The sequence below is a fragment of the Nannochloropsis gaditana genome (genome assembly GCF_000240725.1).
Source record: "Nannochloropsis gaditana CCMP526 unplaced genomic scaffold scaffold274, whole genome shotgun sequence".
Taxonomy (NCBI): Eukaryota; class Eustigmatophyceae; order Eustigmatales; family Monodopsidaceae; genus Microchloropsis; species Microchloropsis gaditana.
The window spans coordinates 19,449-36,325 of NW_005803679.1; the positions used below are offsets into that span (position 1 = coordinate 19,449).

General features: G+C 53.1%; 6 protein-coding genes across 6 annotated transcripts; 3 read left to right on the forward strand and 3 right to left on the reverse strand.

Annotated features, from left to right (window-relative positions):
* Positions 1 to 1,488: 1,488 nt before the first annotated feature.
* NGA_0110701 (isoamyl acetate-hydrolyzing esterase 1-like protein) lies at positions 1,489 to 2,538 on the forward strand (the record flags this gene model as incomplete). Its single annotated transcript, XM_005855155.1, has 1 exon — positions 1,489 to 2,538. One exon carries the CDS (start codon positions 1,489 to 1,491, stop codon positions 2,536 to 2,538), a length of 1,050 nt encoding a protein of 349 aa, XP_005855217.1.
* A 252-nt stretch (positions 2,539 to 2,790) lies between these two features.
* NGA_0110901 (uncharacterized protein) lies at positions 2,791 to 5,070 on the reverse strand (the record flags this gene model as incomplete). Its single annotated transcript, XM_005855157.1, has 2 exons — positions 4,886 to 5,070; positions 2,791 to 4,530 (listed from the first exon to the last, which is right to left on the reverse strand). The coding sequence occupies exon 2, from the start codon at positions 4,528 to 4,530 to the stop codon at positions 2,791 to 2,793; it is 1,740 nt and encodes a 579-aa protein (XP_005855219.1). The 5' UTR covers positions 4,886 to 5,070.
* Positions 5,071 to 6,644: 1,574 nt separating this feature from the next.
* On the reverse strand, positions 6,645 to 7,427 carry NGA_0111201 (uncharacterized protein; the record flags this gene model as incomplete). Its single annotated transcript, XM_005855160.1, has 2 exons — positions 6,645 to 6,734; positions 7,314 to 7,427. The coding sequence occupies 2 exons, from the start codon at positions 7,425 to 7,427 to the stop codon at positions 6,645 to 6,647; spliced, it is 204 nt and encodes a 67-aa protein (XP_005855222.1).
* A 1,930-nt stretch (positions 7,428 to 9,357) lies between these two features.
* Positions 9,358 to 9,594, reverse strand: NGA_0111101 (uncharacterized protein; the record flags this gene model as incomplete). Its single annotated transcript, XM_005855159.1, has 2 exons — positions 9,358 to 9,376; positions 9,503 to 9,594. Coding segments are annotated over 2 exons (111 nt in total), but the record flags the coding sequence as incomplete, so codon positions are not given.
* A 2,178-nt stretch (positions 9,595 to 11,772) lies between these two features.
* On the forward strand, positions 11,773 to 13,898 carry NGA_0110801 (uncharacterized protein). Its single transcript, XM_005855156.1, has 5 exons — positions 11,773 to 11,864; positions 12,222 to 12,347; positions 12,543 to 12,641; positions 12,805 to 12,885; positions 13,190 to 13,898. The coding sequence occupies exons 1-5, from the start codon at positions 11,786 to 11,788 to the stop codon at positions 13,780 to 13,782; spliced, it is 978 nt and encodes a 325-aa protein (XP_005855218.1). The 5' UTR covers positions 11,773 to 11,785; the 3' UTR covers positions 13,783 to 13,898.
* A 396-nt stretch (positions 13,899 to 14,294) lies between these two features.
* Positions 14,295 to 15,735, forward strand: NGA_0110601 (chalcone isomerase-like protein). Its single transcript, XM_005855154.1, has 3 exons — positions 14,295 to 14,402; positions 14,674 to 15,155; positions 15,284 to 15,735. The coding sequence occupies exons 1-3, from the start codon at positions 14,339 to 14,341 to the stop codon at positions 15,443 to 15,445; spliced, it is 708 nt and encodes a 235-aa protein (XP_005855216.1). The 5' UTR covers positions 14,295 to 14,338; the 3' UTR covers positions 15,446 to 15,735.
* The last annotated feature ends 1,142 nt before the right edge of the window (positions 15,736 to 16,877 follow it).

A 16,877-nucleotide genomic window follows, 5' to 3' on the forward strand; every position in this document is an offset into this window, starting at 1 on the left:
CGTGCTTGGATGGAAGAGGAACATGTAATGCAGGCAGACGTCAGAACAAGCCTGCGTCGATTGGCGGCGGAGCTCCGCGATTGCCCGTCTTTCTGCTTGAGCTCCCCTCCCACACACCCCGAGCCTCCCCCCCTCCCATCCGCACAGGAGCCCTCGTCTCGCACCTGGTCCTCCTCGACGGGTTCGGCGGGCGCCCGCCTCCTGGACGTTGGGATGCTGAAATCCATCGTCCGGGCCACGCAGGCCTCGACCTCCACAGCGTCGCGTGAAGCCTCCGTCCTGCTTCGGCGCGTGCATGAGGACGCGCTCTTCCTCCTCCGGTCCACGCAGGCCCTAGAGGCCGAGGCCGGAGCACTGGCTTTCTTGCTGGAATCGTCCTGCATCGCGCCCGGAGACGGCCAGAAAGACGAGAGCGGACGTGGCGGCAGTTCGAATCAGCAGGGACCGCCCGTCGATGAGCTCACGGGGCCTGAGGCGTGGGCGACGGCGTTGGAGTCTCTCCTGGAGGGCGTTGAGAGCATGGGGGGTGAGGACCATGTGCTTGGCCTCGCCGGGAAGTTTGGCGCATGCTTGGAAGAACTGGAAGACTTGGCAGAGGATGCCAACGACGCAGCGAAGGTGGCAGTGGCAAAAAATGGGGAGGGGTCCGAGACGGAGGACTCTGTCTCGGAGCCTGAAGAAGAGGAGGAGGACAAGGAGATTGGTGGGAAGGGTCAGGAGAAAATCGACAAAATGGGATGTGACAGGAGGAATGAAGAATTGAGGACAGGCGAACATTTGCCAATGTACGATGTCCCTGACACGGAAAGAGAGCATCCATCCCCCGCCGCATTGGGGGCTTTGAGGAAAGTTCAAGCCAAGATAGAGGGGCGTTCAGTGGGCAGCAACGCCGATGATCCTCGAAAAGCGTTAGAAATTAGGCAGCAAGTGGACAAATGGATACGGGAGGCCACCGATCCTGATCGCTTATGCGTGCTCTTTGAAGGGTGGATGCCTTTTGTCTGAGGATGTCGTGTAACTATCAGGATAAAAGAAGTATAGACCAGAAAGATGCGTCATGAAAGGTTTCAGTTGACCCCAAAAATGACATGTTGTCCCCTTTTTAACAATGTGCACTCGAGTTTTGGGGCGTCTTAGAACCAAGAAATAGATTATTTGCCCCCGCGAATGCAATCGACCTCCCCCCCCCTTAAACAACTTGTATTCAAGGCCGTTGGCGAAAACAAGAACAACGATTGCCGCCTATCCTGCGGCCCTCCGTGTTTTGGAGTGAAATGCTGGGCTGCACACAACGCCATCGAGCGGTGTCGTCGTTCTACCTTGACTTAGCCTCGTCGCCCCCATTTTGTCTTCACATTTTAGATTTATTGTGTTCGCAGTCTCGCCGAAGGCGCACAACAACCTCAAAAGTCTCTTTGAAACCTGCTGAGCTCGCCGGCCTCGCTCTTTCTGAGCACTTCTAAAGACCAAAAGGCCCATCAGAACCCCATGTCAAGAAGCTCCCATCCGCATCAGGTGCTTCTTTCTTCCATCTACAAGTCATTTAGTTCCCTCTATGGCCCAAGCCACATTCGTGCAGGCGTCAGCAATAGGCGGGAGCAGTGGTCTTTGTTTATGGGGTTGGTCCTAGGCATAGGCCTTGCCACAATATTCAATGCCTTCCTGCTCCATACGGCAGAGTCCCGGCGTCCAGACCCACATGCATCGTCATCTTTGACTTCGTCATTCCTCCCCCGCGCAATTCGCTCCTTTTTCTCCCTCCCCTTTCCGTCGTCAACAAGATCCACCGTCCCCACCATTGGCGTGTCAGGAAAACGGCCCAAGATTCTTCTGTTCGGTGACAGCTTGACGCAGCGTGGCTTCGAAGGTCCTGGACAAGGATGGGCTGCCGGCCTTGCCCACGCCTACGGCCGTCGGGCCGACATCGTGAACCGGGGGTTCTCAGGTTACACGACGAAATGGTGCGCTTTGATGGCCCCCAGGCTTTTCCCTGCCGGGGACCCCGCTTGGGAAGTGCCGGCGCTGGCCATTGTTTTTTTGGGTGCCAACGACGCTGCCTTACCTAGTCGGGAGCAACATGTGCCCGTGCATGAGTATGAACAGCACCTGCGTCGCATTGTCAGCCACCTGCAAGGACGACGGCGGGAGGACGGGTCGGCCACACGCGTCCTCCTTCTCACGCCCCCGCCCGTGGACGAGGCGCGGTGGGAGGTGCATTGTCAGAGCCGAGGCCGGCCTCTGGATCGGAAGAATGAGGTGACGCGGCTGTATGCCAGAGCGAGCAAAGGGGTGGCGAGGGAGATGCAAGTGCCGGTGGTCGACTTGTGGAGAAGGCTGGGGGGGAGGAGTCCGGAGGCGGTCGCCCCAAACCTGGGCGATGGCTTACACCTGTCCGCGCAGGGTAGTGTCTTGGTCTATGAGGCTGTCTTGACAGCGATCGAGGAAAACTACCCGGATTTGGCACCTTCCCAGTTGCCGATGCAGGCGCCCGAGCACTTTGAATTGACGAGTCAGACCCAGAGCATCGAGGTGAACTAGAAGGACGGCTATAAGCGACGAATGTGAATAGGAACGATGAAATGAAGATGCCAAAGAGAGGAAGCTGCTCTCCTGAGTGAGGATCGCGTGCAATTACAAGTAGTGATTTCTTCACTTCATTTCAACTTAGCGTCGCAAACATGTTTTTGTTACGTTTCGCGCATGCATTCAAGCAGGGCATTGGACAATTACACTCTGCCTTTCTGGTTTTGGATACAATTTCAATCGTACAGCTAAAAGACTAAGGAAAAATCATCCATTGGCCGAGACAGCTTCCCAGGACACGGCAGCGCAGTGTCCCAGCGGCGCGCGCAGAGCCTGGTCTTGGGTGCGGTGACGTTTGTGAGGGGGCACACACCTCGCGAGCGTGAGCCTCTCCATGTCTTGGTCGATATTGGACGTCATGCCGCAGCCACTGTCTTCCAGTTTGGGCGGGGAAGCGAGAGGCCGAGGCCGGGCTGCGCGAAGGAGGGCGGCAACAGTCAGGTCTTTGCGAGGGCGTGGCGTCGGCGCCTGCAACACCACCGTGTCTCTCCGCACCTCAACCCTGCCCTCGCCCTCCGACCTGGGAATATCCAAGTCTCGACAGGACTCTGGAGACCTTGGGGGTGAAATCGAGTGATGCCTCGGCGCCTGCTCGAGCGCTTGTGGAGAACGAAGCACCGGGAGCGAAGCTTGCTGGGGAGAGGTGCAAGGGGCTTGGAGCGCAGGATCGGGCTCCTTGTATTTGTGGTAAAAGCGACCACACATGGCCCACCAAGACTCCTCCGGCAACAGCCAGACGTTCTCGCGACCTCGCATGTTCAAAAGAGAGGCGGAGCGGGGCAAGGACGGGGACGAAGAGGAGCGCTCTTTCCCCCCTTCCCTCCCTGCCCGCCGGGCCCTTTCTGCCTCTACTTCGGCCGCAGCCTCTTCCACCCCACCTTCACCCGCCGCGCGCAAGGCGGTTGCTAGGTAAACACGCAGGCTGCGAAAATGCAGAGGGGCCGCATTCTGAAGACACGTGCGACAGAGCGCCAGGGCCTCTCGAGCTGCTGCTGGTTCGATCCTCCCACTCGAGCCACTCAGCGGGGAGAGAAGCAAGTCCGCCAGCCGGAAACTCGCTGTGGCTACGAGAGCTTCCATCTGCCATGACGCCTCGAAGAAGACCACAGGAGAGGAGGGGGATGAGGAGGGAGAGGGAGGGGGAGAGGGCATGGGGGAGCATGGAGGAGAGGTTGAGGGCGAAGAATTGAAGGAAGTGGAGGAGGTGGAAACAGAGGAGGGCCTTGGTTTTCGATTAATTTCCCGGGCATCGTTGAGTAGCAACAGGGCTTGGCGGAAGACGACCGCAACGTGGGCTGCGGCCTCGCCCTGGTCCCTGAAAGCCCGGTCCCAGCAGGCGCCCAGGTCGTAGTACTTCAGCTGGGTGTAGTAGAGCCACAAGTAGGCCTTAATCAAAGGTGCCGCCATGGGAGACGCGTCAAGGAGGGGTAAGTAGGTCTCAAGCAACGCTATGGCCTGGGGCCGCTGTTTTAGGGACGTGAGCAAGCGCCCAGCAATGACAAGCAGGCGGACAGTCCAAGTGGGAACATGGAGTGCAGCCTCCTGATACGAAGTCAAGGCTTCCAGGATGGATTTGGCGACTACTTTCTGCTTGACGCGGCTCTCTTCATGACCAGAGCACAGCTGCGCATGAACTGCCAGGGCTTTCAAGTACATGCGGGCGGCAACCGAATTTGTGGAGGGCGAGGAAGAAGGAGACGAGCACCCAGGCCTACATTGTTTCTGTTTTCGCCGAAGATGTTCAATGCTGCCCTTTGCTAGAATGCTAAGCGTCTTAAGACCGTCCAACGCGGGGTCTGGTAGATGGATTTCGTCCAGAGTGCGCACCGTCGTTCGAGGTTCAAGAAAACGGAAAGCGGCGGGGGCAGAGGAAGCAGCAAAGGCCGCGCGGCCCATCTCCAGCAACCAAGCGTCTACAGCCTGAGTTGTGAGTCCTAGGCCACACATTTCGCTACCAGAAAATTGTTCAGATGAGTGGCATGGGTAGGAATCGCATTTGTGATTGCGACCATCTTGCATGTCGGACGCCCTGAGACGTTGTTGCTCTTCAATCGCCTGGACAAAATTTTGCAAGCCTAAAAAGGCCAAAGAGGAGCACTCTTGTTGATGCTTAGCTATCCAATCCTTTTTCTGACAGTCTTTTCCTGTGAATTATAAAAACCATGTATCCAACAAACGGAAGAAGGATGAGACATTGCTCTTCAGGGCTGTCAGAAACCGGACCTAAAGTTTGCAAAAGAGACTACAAGAAAGAATGCCGCGACAAGGAACGACGCCACTAAGATATCGAGTATTTACGTACCACAATAAAGCGTTGACAAGCACCAGGAGCATGCTGCCAGGGTCGGACTTATTTTTTTGCAGTAACTGCATGCTAAGCCGTCAGCAGGTGCTTGTTGCAGATCGTGAAAGACGTGGCGTAGAGCAGAGCGCTCTTTCCGGCCCGTGCAACCATCCTGTCGATGATTACTTTCCGGAATCATCCTGCGTGCGTGTTTCAAAGCGTATAGAACATTAGAAGGCGCAAATACGACAGAAGGGGGAATGCCCGGTGTGAGTGAATGGAAAGCGTCTGGGGCGATAAGTGAGCACGCCATGTCGTGAATTGAAAGAAACTTCCCAGAAATGTCCCGCTGGGCCCAAGGAACATCGAATAGGGACGTGGGTATTCACTACATTGACATGAAACCCTTCCCGAAAGCCCATTTGCAGCATAATATTCACTACATCGCAGCATTCGGGACATAGATGATAGAGAGACGATGTTTACACGGTCGTACAAAAGTCGGCCGCTTCATTTTTTCCCATGAGATTTCAAAATTTTCAAATTTTCAGACGGCCCGAAGGTTCTGTCGGCGAAAATTGGTAGGTTTCTGGTGGCTACTAGTATCCAATCATCAAAGCGTACGCCTCACGTGTGTTTTTTTAAATGCTATTTTATCAATCAATGTGGCTGATGACGGGATCAGGCTTCGTGTGGCCTGCTAAATGACCGTGGAGAATTCCAGAGATATCGAGGTAAAACCCTCACCCATGTTCGCCGCCTCTACAAAGTGCACTTATGCGTATACAATATGGCATCAGCTGAACAAAATTCTAAGATACATGCCTTCCAATCTTTGATCAGCCTTCAAATCCCTAAATCTTTGTTCGAAAATTGGTTTGGTCAATAATAGCACAAAATTAAAAACAAAAACAAAAACGACTTGGAGAAACGAAAACAGCGCACGGCGAGTACATCAGGCTTATTATACCTTACACCTCAAACTGAGCTGCAAGTCCATGATTTTTCGTCTCTCCTTTCTTTCTTGATGCTGGAAACAAAAGACATTGACGGGCGGCCAGAATGTCCACTTACTGGATAATTAAATTCGATATTCAAATGAATTATGTTCCAAATGTACTGTAATTTCGCGCACAGGGCATCTATACACAGCTTCCTACAACGTACGAAGAAAAGGCGCTACGTTCACTGCTTCCCATCACATGTCCCGTGGATGGGGGCGGAGTGAGAGAGGATGGAACAGGGGCCGGCAGCAGAGGGGTAGTGCGCTCACCGTACATGGAGGCGTCTCCGAACAGGCACCGGTTATCGTCAGAAGCAGAAAGGGTGTGATATAAAAGAGCTTCTGCACCATCATGGCCATCTCCGTCATCACTTGCCTGCTGCGTGGAAGCGCATATCGACCCGGCACCCGTGGCCCAGCATGAAGGGCGGGAAAAGTAATGGGAACGTGGGTAGGGCGCAGTGCTGCATTGTTGCTGATGCCGCCATGTGCATAGACTCTCCAGCTCGTTTAAGGCCTGTGGAAGGAAAGTTCGATTCATATAAGGAAAAGTTGCGAGAGAGTGACCGAATGCGCGCGTAAAGGGGAATTTGGATAGGCACGACCGGAGCTATGCGCCCGCGGACCAGCGCGCGGCGTGTCTTGCATGCCACTGAAGCCCCTTGGCATCTTCAGGCGGTGCCATGCATTCATCCTACAACCTTCACGGCAGCCGATCGAGCATTCGTTCTCTCGCTTCATCACACCTTCTCTGCACCGCTCTCCCTAGCTCCTCTACGCACCCACCTGTACCATACAGACGCCTAGAATAGCGTAGATCACAGCGATCAGGCTCGTGTTGTTCATGCGTACGTCAGTGCAGGCCTAGATAACAAAATGACGAGGCAGGGGCCGATCAGGTGAAACGAGGGGACTCACGATTAAGTTACTGAGAAACAAGGACAACGATGTATCTTTTTATGCCTTATTTCAGGCTACCTTGTCCCTCAACCCCAATATCTCCTCGCCTCCACCTCATCTTGCCTTGAAGACATCCCCCTCCGTGGTGTCGGCCGTGACCCGGCCCTCTAAAAGACAGTAGGTTCGCAGCGTTACCACACGAGCGATAAGGGCGGGTACCGCCAAGGCCAGACAAAGGAAGGAAAAGAGGCGAAGGCACACCACGCGGCGCCAGAAAGGGAGGGGTGGATGCTGCTTGCTAAGGGGAAGGGAGGGGAGGGACGGGGAGTTTGAATGGAAGGATAGGAAAGGAGGAGGAAGGTGAGACTTGTCTAGGGTGCTGTAGGGCGGAGTTCTACCGTAACAGTGTCTGGGCGAGCCCTAGAACAAACCTACGTCAGCGCCTCAGCCGAGGCCTGCCCGTGGGCGGACAGGCCCTGGGGCCCTCCCTGATCCCTCGCCGTCCTCATAATCCCAAGCCTCCTCCCGAGGCATCGTTGTTACCTTGTGAAGAACCAGAGTCCGGCCAAGACGTGCAGGGTGATTGGGAGCAGGTAGAAGAAAGAGGAGGGGTCGAAGTCGCTGGCTGCGTGCTGCGAGAAGCACACGGGGACACATTGGGGGAAAGAGGAATAATGAAAGTGACATGGACGGCGGAGTTACATTTCTGTGTGCGCAGAAAGACGACAAACATCCTAGGGACAGCACGGCATGGACGTTCTCGTTCTTCTCGTGCATACGGAACATTTCACTCGCATGCCTACTTGTCTGTGGCGTCATTCATGTAATACCTCACTTCTAACATATCCCATACAATGTCACATTTTCGTACGCACCATCTCAGACCCTCCGAGCACACCCGGCCAAATCCAGCTCCAGATATCAAGGAGAAGGATGCCTGCCGTACATAACGCCAAAGTCCTGTAGAAAAGAGGAGTATTGACCAGAAAGTAAGCGTTTCTGAATAAGCTGCATGCTGGCGATGTATTACGTGAAAAACAATGCACAAATTGTACATCAGCTTCGTTTCTATTTAGTCATTTTGACACCTTCAGTCACTTTCTGGCTTTCCCCCCTCACCATTTCATCATCTCTTACCTCAAAAGTCGTGTCTCCTCCGCCTCAGTCACTGCCACGGGTGAGACTTTCTTTTGCCGCAACGGCGTACTAGAGGGAGCGCACGTATCCATACGTCTGACTTTGCGAGATTAGATCACATTGTTATTTTTACGACTGGCGCCTTGATGAAATGATGAAAATCGCCCCAAGGCACTGAAACATGACATGTCCCTGATGGCCTCATCACACCAGACTGCCAACTCCAGCACCAGAGCGGATTGACTATGCCAACGGGCTGCACATCCTTACGAGTATTGTCGCATTTCTTACATTTTTATAAATTGCACTGATGGTCGTACGGGCACTGATATGCTCGGCATTGTACTCGACGGGGCCATATTTGAATTAGTCGCACCGCCTAGAATACAAGTGTTCAAATTGACACTTTTTGCAATGTGGTATTTATCTTTCACGTCTGCCACAGTCTTGCCCTACAACTCCATAATTAGACTCGGAAAGCCCCTAAGGAATAGATTGTAGGGGAAATAGGCCCCGAAGGCAGCACTGGATGCTCCATCACATCCAGGTCTGCCTCGACATACGCCACGAAGATGGATATTTCGCGCGTCATAAACGTCCCGATCGCCTTTTCACGGAGACCGACAATTGAAAATTTTTTTAGAGAAACGGAACACAAATTCAAGCATGATCTTCCCTTTGCCTACAAGGCATTGGAAGAACGGACAATACTTTCCTACTTTTTTAAAACATGAAGGGATTTGAACCTCTCCCCGCCCAGCTAGAATGCGGTTTTTCGATTGTCAAGACACGAACCAACGAGTACTTCGCATGTATCCCCACCACTCGTACAGAGCCCATTCCAGTTCCATACGGATATGAAGGAGTATGCATTGCGTTTGACCCTGGTGTGCGCATATTTCTGACTGGGTACGACCCCGCGGGGAACATATTGGAAATCGCCAAGGGAGGCGTGGATACGGTGTTTAAGATCTGTTACCGTGTCGACCGCATTATGAGCAAGATTACCAAAGCCAAGAACCATAGGCAGAGGTACAATCGACAGCGTGCGGCTTGTGGGGCGAAAATAAAACCTCAATGCTGCATTACTGACCTCCATGCCAAGACCGCCAATTACCTTTTTGAGAGCTACAAGTAGTGGGAAAAGGTGAGCATCATGCGCGCCGTTGCTGCGAATTTTGCGAGTTTCCCTCCTGACCAGGTGCTGGGTCGTGGATTTAGGCAATAAGTTAGCTTGTAGCTCTCACAAAAAGAGTGACTGAAGGTGTCAAAACGACTAAGAATAAATGAAGCCGATGTACAATTTGTGCATTGTTTTTGATGTAATACATCGCCAGTATGCAGTATGCTCAGAAACGCTTACTTCCTAGTCAATACTCCTCTTTTCTACAGAACTTTGGCGTTATGTACGGCAGGCATTCTTCTCCTTGATATCTGGAGCTGGATTTAGCCGGGTGTGCTCGGAAGGTCTGAGACGGTGCGTACGAAAATGTGACATTGTATGGGATGTGTAAGAAGTCTGTGGCACAAGACAAAGTATATCATTAGGTTTGTAGTGCGAGAAATCAATATCTACATGACCCCGAGCCCCGTACATGAAGTGCCGTTGCCTTCCTTTGGCTACCCGGAGCGGGCTTCTCGTTCGAAATAGGAACGGTTGCTCGACCTCCGTCCCGAACCTCCTTGCTAGCTTTTGGTTACGCGTACCCACAAGTAGCGGTAGCTACAAGCAATGAAAAGCAGCACTCAGTAGCTTGAAGTAGTAGGCTGTTTTAGTCGTCCTGAAACCCCTTTCCGTCTTCTCTTGCTACTAAATGTAGTACCAGCGGCGCTACCACTCGGTACCTACTATTAAGTGCGCTTTTCCAGTCGTCCCGAACCTCCTTTCTACCCACTATTCCCTGTAGCTACCACTCAGTACCTAGTATTGTTGCGCTTTTCTATTTTTAGTATTGCTATGACTCCCTGTAGCAACGGTATCGTTCACCTTCTTCGACGACTTCTAATACTGCCCTTTTCAACACAGATTTCTATGGACAAACGTTTCCTTAAATTTGGTGACAATGACAAACAACCAGACCAAAAGGAAGAGGTCACCTAAGCCCGAGTCAGCTCTTCGCATCAGAAAGAAGACATTGAAAGGCAAATCCAAGACCTCCGCTATAGCTACCCTTCTCATCGCTCCGTCAGCGAAATTGGATCAGGCCTCATCGTCTAGCGCCGGGGACTGCAAACTCTCTTGGACCTCGTCTTAAAACGAGCTGTCGAAGAAGTTGTAATTGCCTTCCGTGACAGGCTCTGTCGCTTCGTGTTTAAGTGACTCGAGTCCATCTTCCACAGCCATGGAGTGGGACTCGTGGTTCATGGCGGAGAAAAAGAGTGTGGAACCGAGAACGAGCTTGCCGAGGATCTTTTATCGGTCGTCAACTTCTTCGTTCCCGCAACAACGACAGGCGATCAGCAGGAAACCGGAAAAACGACAACTACGGGATGTGCACAAAGAAGGATACGGTGACGAGACAAATGAAGCTTGAGCTCGACACCACCCAACAAATCACATTATCCAGATGTTGTGGGGTGTACAGATGGACATATAATGAGGGTGTTCGTCTGCGCAGGACTAACGCGGTGACGTATCTTGGGAAGGTGAAGACCACCAGGGAACTCCGATCGCACGTGGCCAATGGGACATTCCCTGTCGTGAGAGGGCGTCCCTGGGTGTTTCAAGTCCCGTTCCGACGTCCGGGATGACGCGATCATCGAGTTCGTCGAGAATCTCAAGGCAGGGACAGATAAGGTCAAATCCAACCCCTCCTTCCGCTTCCGGATGGATTTCAAACGGAAAACAGATTCAAGTATATAAGGATCCCTTCGCTTAAAAAAAAATGAAGAGCGAACAATACTATCCTACTTTTTTTACAGGGAACTTGAAGGGGTATGAACCTCTGCCCACCCAGCTTGAATGCGATTCCAAGATAATCAAGACTCGAACCAACGAACCACGGGGTACATGCGAAGTACTCCTTCGTTCGTGTCTTGATAATTTTAGAAGCGCATTCAAGATGGGCGGTGGAAGGCCACCGCCCGCACGGCCTTGGAATGGTATTTGAACGTCTTGTAGGGGAGAGAGGACAGGTCCAGGTCTTCATATCCCTTCAAGTTTCCTGTAAAAAAAGTAGGATAGTAGTGTCCAGTCATCCAATATTTTTTTCGCAAAGGGGAGCTTATGCTTGAATCTGTTTTCCGTTCGAAATCCATCAGGAAGCGGAAGGAGGGGTTGGATTTGACCTTTCTATTCCTGCCTTGAGATTCGTGACAAACTCGATCGCGCCATCCCGGACGTCGGAGGAGGGGGGCACTTTGTTCCTCCCCTCCTAGGCGCTGTTTAGTCCCCAAAAAAGAGCCCGGTCCGAGTATGACAAGATGCACCTTTGATGGGGTGTGTCATTGGTAAGTGCGTTCATTTCGCGAATTCTTTCCGTCGTTCATAGCAAGCGCCGTTTCCCTTTCCTTGCTTGAGGGCCGCGGCTTTGCCTCGGGTGGGGGCTTGCCAAATATTGTATCCCCCCGGCCTCGGACAAAGCCAGCCAGGACTGAGAACAGTCACAGTCCTACCGGACATCATATATCATGCTTACATACTTGTCACCTTTTGTAATGCGAACGTATGCTTATTATTGGTATTGCGCGCACATGGGATCGGCAAGAGGGGGGACTGACTTGTTCTTCTACCCTTTGTTATCGATGATGATCATCATGATGCTGATGCGATCACTCACTCTATGCTCACTCACTCTATGCTCGTGGGGTAAAAAATATTATCAAATGCTTACTAACTCATGCTCCTACTTCTTGCGATTGCTTAAGCGGCATTTAAAATGGCCAATCCTGAGGTCTGGACACGGAGTGGGAGTGGCGGTGGCCTCCGAGGTCATTCCGATGCAAGCCCAGACTGGGGTAAGGAAGTGAGGGTACTGCTAGGCAATTGCCGACAGAGTCAGGAGATGGTTGGGTCAGGAATTGGCTCCGGGAGTGAAATTAGCGTGATTGCTTGACGGTACGGGAACTCGTGGCCGCTTTGCCTCGGGGGCTGACTCCTCAACAAGCGCCTAGCGAATATGGGAGGGGGTAAAGGGTCCTAGTCGATGCCCGACCGAGTAGATATGGAGCCCTTTCTACGCTGGCAGATCATTTTAGAGCGTTTCTGGGCTCGAAACAGCCTGCAAGTCGTCCTGGCGCCATAGGTCCACCGTGCTCAACACCCTTCGTCCCTCTTCCTCTCTCATCCCTCCCTTCCTCTTCCTGGCCCCTCAGCGCCCGGGGCGCCGGTACCTTTCCAAGAGCGCATCCGCATTCCTCGCGCTTGGCAGCCTGGGGAGGCGAAGCCGGAGAACGACAGCGACAACGAAGAGGACCGGCCAGCGGCTGGTACGAGCAAAGGTAGGGTCCAATGCGAGGGCAGGTGTGGAGATGAGGGCGCTGTTGCGGCGGGCCTGGGTGTATTTTTGCCGGGTCAAGATCTTGTCGGTCATCTTCTCCTTTCATTTTCGTGGCTTCTCCTGCAAAAGGTGTCTCGCGAGGACAAAGCCCCTTTCGTTTCCGTCACCCCGCCCTCCCTCCCTCGCTTCCCCCCAGGCAAAAGCGGCGACCGGCGAGGTGGCTATAAATGCGGTCGCTGTGGGCAACCCAAGAAGGGACACGTTTGCACGAACAAGCCTCGGCTGCGGGCGGCATGTGCGTAGAGGGGGAGGAAGGAAGGGAGGGAGTGAGGGAGGGAGGGAGGGAGGGAGAGAGGCGAGGCTTGAAGGCGTTTATTTTGTGCTGCTTCGAGTTGTCCCTTGATAGTTTTTCTCCATCCTTTCCCAACCTGCGTCTTGTCGTCCCCCTCTCTCGCCAGTCGTCGAGACTACGGAGGTGGAGATTCAGGCAGAGAGGGACGCGGAGATGGTGCTCCGGCGCCTGGATACCAAGCTTCAAGGTGAGACAAGGGCTGGAAGGGGGACGAACGGGCACAGACATTTTCTTAATGCATGAGTCGGTCGAAGATGGAGACAAAGCGGGAGGGAATGATCGGCTCGCGGCTCCGATGTCCGAATTTATGGGCCCCGCGCTTGAGGCCCCCCCCTGGCCCTGACCTGTGTCGATGCCACCCCTCTCGTCCCTTCATCACCTCCTCCTCTCCCTTCATCTTCCGTTCATTACAACGGTGGCCTGTCAAATTTCTCTTGCTCAGGTTCTTTCCCTCTACCCACATGCTCTCTTTTATTTTTGGCTTGACCCAGGATACCCGGAGAGCTACGGACTGACATTTCGATGGGCCCCCTCGGCGGCCTCTCTGTACGCGGCGCAGCAACAGCAGCAAGAAGAACAGCAGCAACATAGTGACCAGCGGCAGCCACAAATGGCAAGCCAACAGTTACAGCAACAACAGCAGCAGCCCCTATATGAAAGAGCGCACTTGCTCGCGACTCCATCTACAAACTTTTCGCAACAGCAGCAAACTGAACACTTATTACCGATGCAGGCGGGAGGAGCTTGCGCTATGGAGTGTCTGTCATCCTCAGATCACTCGCATCAGGTGCAGCAGGTACAGGACCATGGACCGGTGCAGCCACAACAGTCATTAGAGCCTCCTCACAGCCATCGAGGACGAGGGAGAGCACCTCCCGCGGGGGTTACAGGAGGAAGCAACAGCGGGTCAGGACACACGGGGGGGAGCCTAGTCCCCCCGTCCTCACAAGCACCGCATGATGGGCAGCAAGTGTATTATCCGCTACCGGGGAGCGTTGGGGTCGCCGGCGACCCGAGTCAGACCGAGCAGCACCCGCATCAGTATTACGGACGAAATGAAATCTATGTGAATAGAGAAATGTAATATCGGTTGACCAACGACGATTGCCCGGCATGATATGAAGTTAAATGCGAGAAGACCCTGTTTAAAACAGAAAACTTAGCAGAATACGATTTTGAAGAAAATTTGTTACGGACGCACGAAGCTGACACCTGCCTCGAATTGTTCCTTTTGTGTGGAGTGTACCTGAAGAAATGGAAGGGACGGCTACCGGAACTGATAAACAAAGTAACCTGTTCCAGTGCATCTCACAACTACGTGTTGCCTCGAGCCAGGAGGTTACTTGATGTCCAAGCGAGCCCACGCTTTTTGTGCACGCCTGTGTTGCAGCACTCTCCAAGTGCCGATCCATTTCGAGGGTATGTAATCATTAAAAGGGGAGATATGGTGGTGTCGAACGCATCGTAGGGGAAAAGACACACAAGTTGTGAGGACTCCAGGAAGCAAGCCTGAGGTGCGAGCGACAAGATCTAGATTCCACCAGCTTGTCACTTCCCTGTATTCCTCCCTTATCCATACTCCTTCAAAAATTTTCTGACAAGTACAGCAAGTATACATTACCATTGGCAAGCTAAACATCATGGCCCGGTCTTGCATTTTTCGTCTGGCACTGTTTTGTGCCATCCTCCTTTGCCTCTCAGATGGTACGTCCCAGAGACTGCTAGGTGCCCGGGCCTGAATTTTTTGTTTTCTCTGTGGGCCATCATGTACCCAAGTGTGATAGATAACTGTCAATTTTGAAAAATGTGCAGATGGACCGTATAAATGCTGGTAATGTTGTGATTTTCTAGATGCCCAAATATATGTACTGCTATCCCCAGAAAACTCGGCTTCGCACCCGATCGGTCCGCACCATGTTTGCGATTTAGACAAAAGATCAAGCTTCACATATTTTAACTTATCTTCTTTCTTCAGGATATGGAAAAACTTCAAACGACACATGCGAGGTTAAAGGGAAGGAGGTAGTCGACAAGGTCACCGGGCTAGTCTTCCCCATGCACCGTATTCTTCCTCACGGGGGCAGAGGCCGCGAGCTCACTCTCCTGGGGGTGGGTCCTCGGCGGAAGAACCTCTTCGTTGTAGAGGTCAATGTGTATGCTGTGGGGCTGTACTTGGAAACTTCCCTGCTGGGCCGGCTCAAAGCCTTTCGAGGCAAGAGCTCGGAGGCCTTGGCCAAGGAGGCGAAATACTACGCCACCTTGATGAAAGAAGGGTCCGGCTTGAATCGCGCTCTCTACCTGATTTTCGCGAGGACCGTCCCGGCAGGGAAAATCGTGGAGGCGCTTGCGGCGGTGGACGGCGTCAAGAAGGAGGTGATGGCTGATTTCAAGAAATCGCTGCTTGCAGCCATAGGCTCTTCACTCAAGGAGAAAGAGACGTTGACACTGGCATGGACGGTAAGGAAGACGTGTCGAGAAAGCCGGGAAGGGCTCGCACGTAGAATCTTGATTGATGAATTCTTTTTGAGCTGCCCCCTTCTCTGTTTTTTCATCCTTTCTCTTGGAATTCTCCTCTCACATTCCAGCCGGACGACCGATTGTCTCTCTTTGTGCGAGATAAACCTGTCAAAACATTTCCAAGCCTGGAGCTTGCTCGAGGTATCTTCAACCTCTACCTTGGAGAGAAACCTATCTCTCCCGAGGCCAAAAAGGGCTTTGCTGCTGTGGCCCCCCAACACATAAATTAGCCGGACGAATGTGGAATGAGAGGTGAAAGGGAACGATGCAATGGAGAAAGATGCTTCACAAAGGCACATGAAGTGCAAAGCTCGGAGCTGTATGTCATGCTTGCTCGTCTGGGGCACTAAACGGGGAGGTCTGAACCTCCTCGGAACAAGTGGTTACTCCTGACCAATATTGCCCGAAAGCAAAGTTATGCGAGTCACAGTGGGTGCTTGATGTCGAATGCGACATTTTCCGAGCGTTTCGAATACGTGGTCTTGACCGGAAAGAAAGAATTTCATAGGGGAGGGAGGGAACAACTCGTTTTTATGGCTCGGCTCGGTTCAGCGAGGAGAGGAGGTCGTGTTGCCCCTCTAAAACATTTTTTTAAAAGGAACTTAGTGCAGGACATAGGGGGCGAGTAAGCGAGTAACAGCGTCCATTCACAGCATTGATCTCCATAGACAGCGGCGAAATCGGCAGGTCAAGGACAAAAGACCATTATTGTAATTTTGCATGACCTCCTCATTTCCACTAGAAAGGAGTGCCATGATGAGACAGGGCTTTCTCGCGCGAGCATCAGGTTCCCCTGAAGTCCTTTGCTGGCCAATTTGAAGCCATGTATAGCCATGTTTTGAAATTTGCCTTGTCTGAGTCGCGCGGTGGTCGCAGTGTCGGTGGCTCAGGGCATTATTTGTCCCCCTCCACGTGTCCGATACGTTTTCGCATCTCGCCCATGGTCACAAGCGATTTTGCTCGTGACATTTCAGTTGGAGATTTCCCTTTTAGACCTGCCCTCATTCAACCTGTCACTTGTCCCTGTTTCGGCCCAGCAAAAAGACCGACATGCGATGAGGTGAATCACTCACGACATTGTTCGCTTCAGGGACCCGCACAACATTCATTTCGTGCCCTACGCCCTCAACAGACCCTACCCTACAGCGACCTCCCTCCCTTCGCGCCCGTTCCGCTCGGCTACAAGTACGGACAAGCAGGGAGGCATGGGGCCCACTGCGGGGGTCGTAGCAGCGTCCGCAGGTGCGACAACGCCAGCGGATGTGTTTGGGGCGCTTGGGATAGGAGGACCACCAATAGAGGCGGCGATGGCCTTCCACCGTTGGCTCCAAGGGGAAGAGGCAGGATTGGACGAGCCCAGGCCACGCAGCAGCTCCATATACTTCCAACCGGAGGGAGGGATTATGTCGGGGCATGGCGTGCTGGAGGATACTCTGTCGTTGTTCATGGTGCAGGTGAGGCGGCGAAAGGAAGGGGAGGGAGGGGGCTTCTCTGTTACGATCCTACTGACCCTCCTCTCGGATTCGGTGGGGCTTCCCAGGCGGTCATCATCATCACAGTGACACGCTTGCTCTCTTTGGGCACCAAATGCCTGAAGCAGCCGCGCGTCATCATGGAGGTGGTGGGGGGCATCCTCCTGGGTGCGTGACAGGAAGGAGGGCT

Coding starts and splice junctions, on each gene's coding strand:
- NGA_0110601 (XM_005855154.1), top strand. CDS start 14,339: ATGGCCCGGTCTTGCATTTTTCGTCTGGCACTGTTTTGTGCCATCCTC. Junction 14,403..14,673: donor CCTCCTTTGCCTCTCAGATG/GTACGTCCCAGA, acceptor TTCTTTCTTCAG/GATATGGAAAAACTTCAAAC. Junction 15,156..15,283: donor CGTTGACACTGGCATGGACG/GTAAGGAAGACG, acceptor CTCACATTCCAG/CCGGACGACCGATTGTCTCT.
- NGA_0110801 (XM_005855156.1), top strand. CDS start 11,786: ATGGCCAATCCTGAGGTCTGGACACGGAGTGGGAGTGGCGGTGGCCTC. Junction 11,865..12,221: donor CGATGCAAGCCCAGACTGGG/GTAAGGAAGTGA, acceptor CTGGCCCCTCAG/CGCCCGGGGCGCCGGTACCT. Junction 12,642..12,804: donor GCCTCGGCTGCGGGCGGCAT/GTGCGTAGAGGG, acceptor CTCTCTCGCCAG/TCGTCGAGACTACGGAGGTG.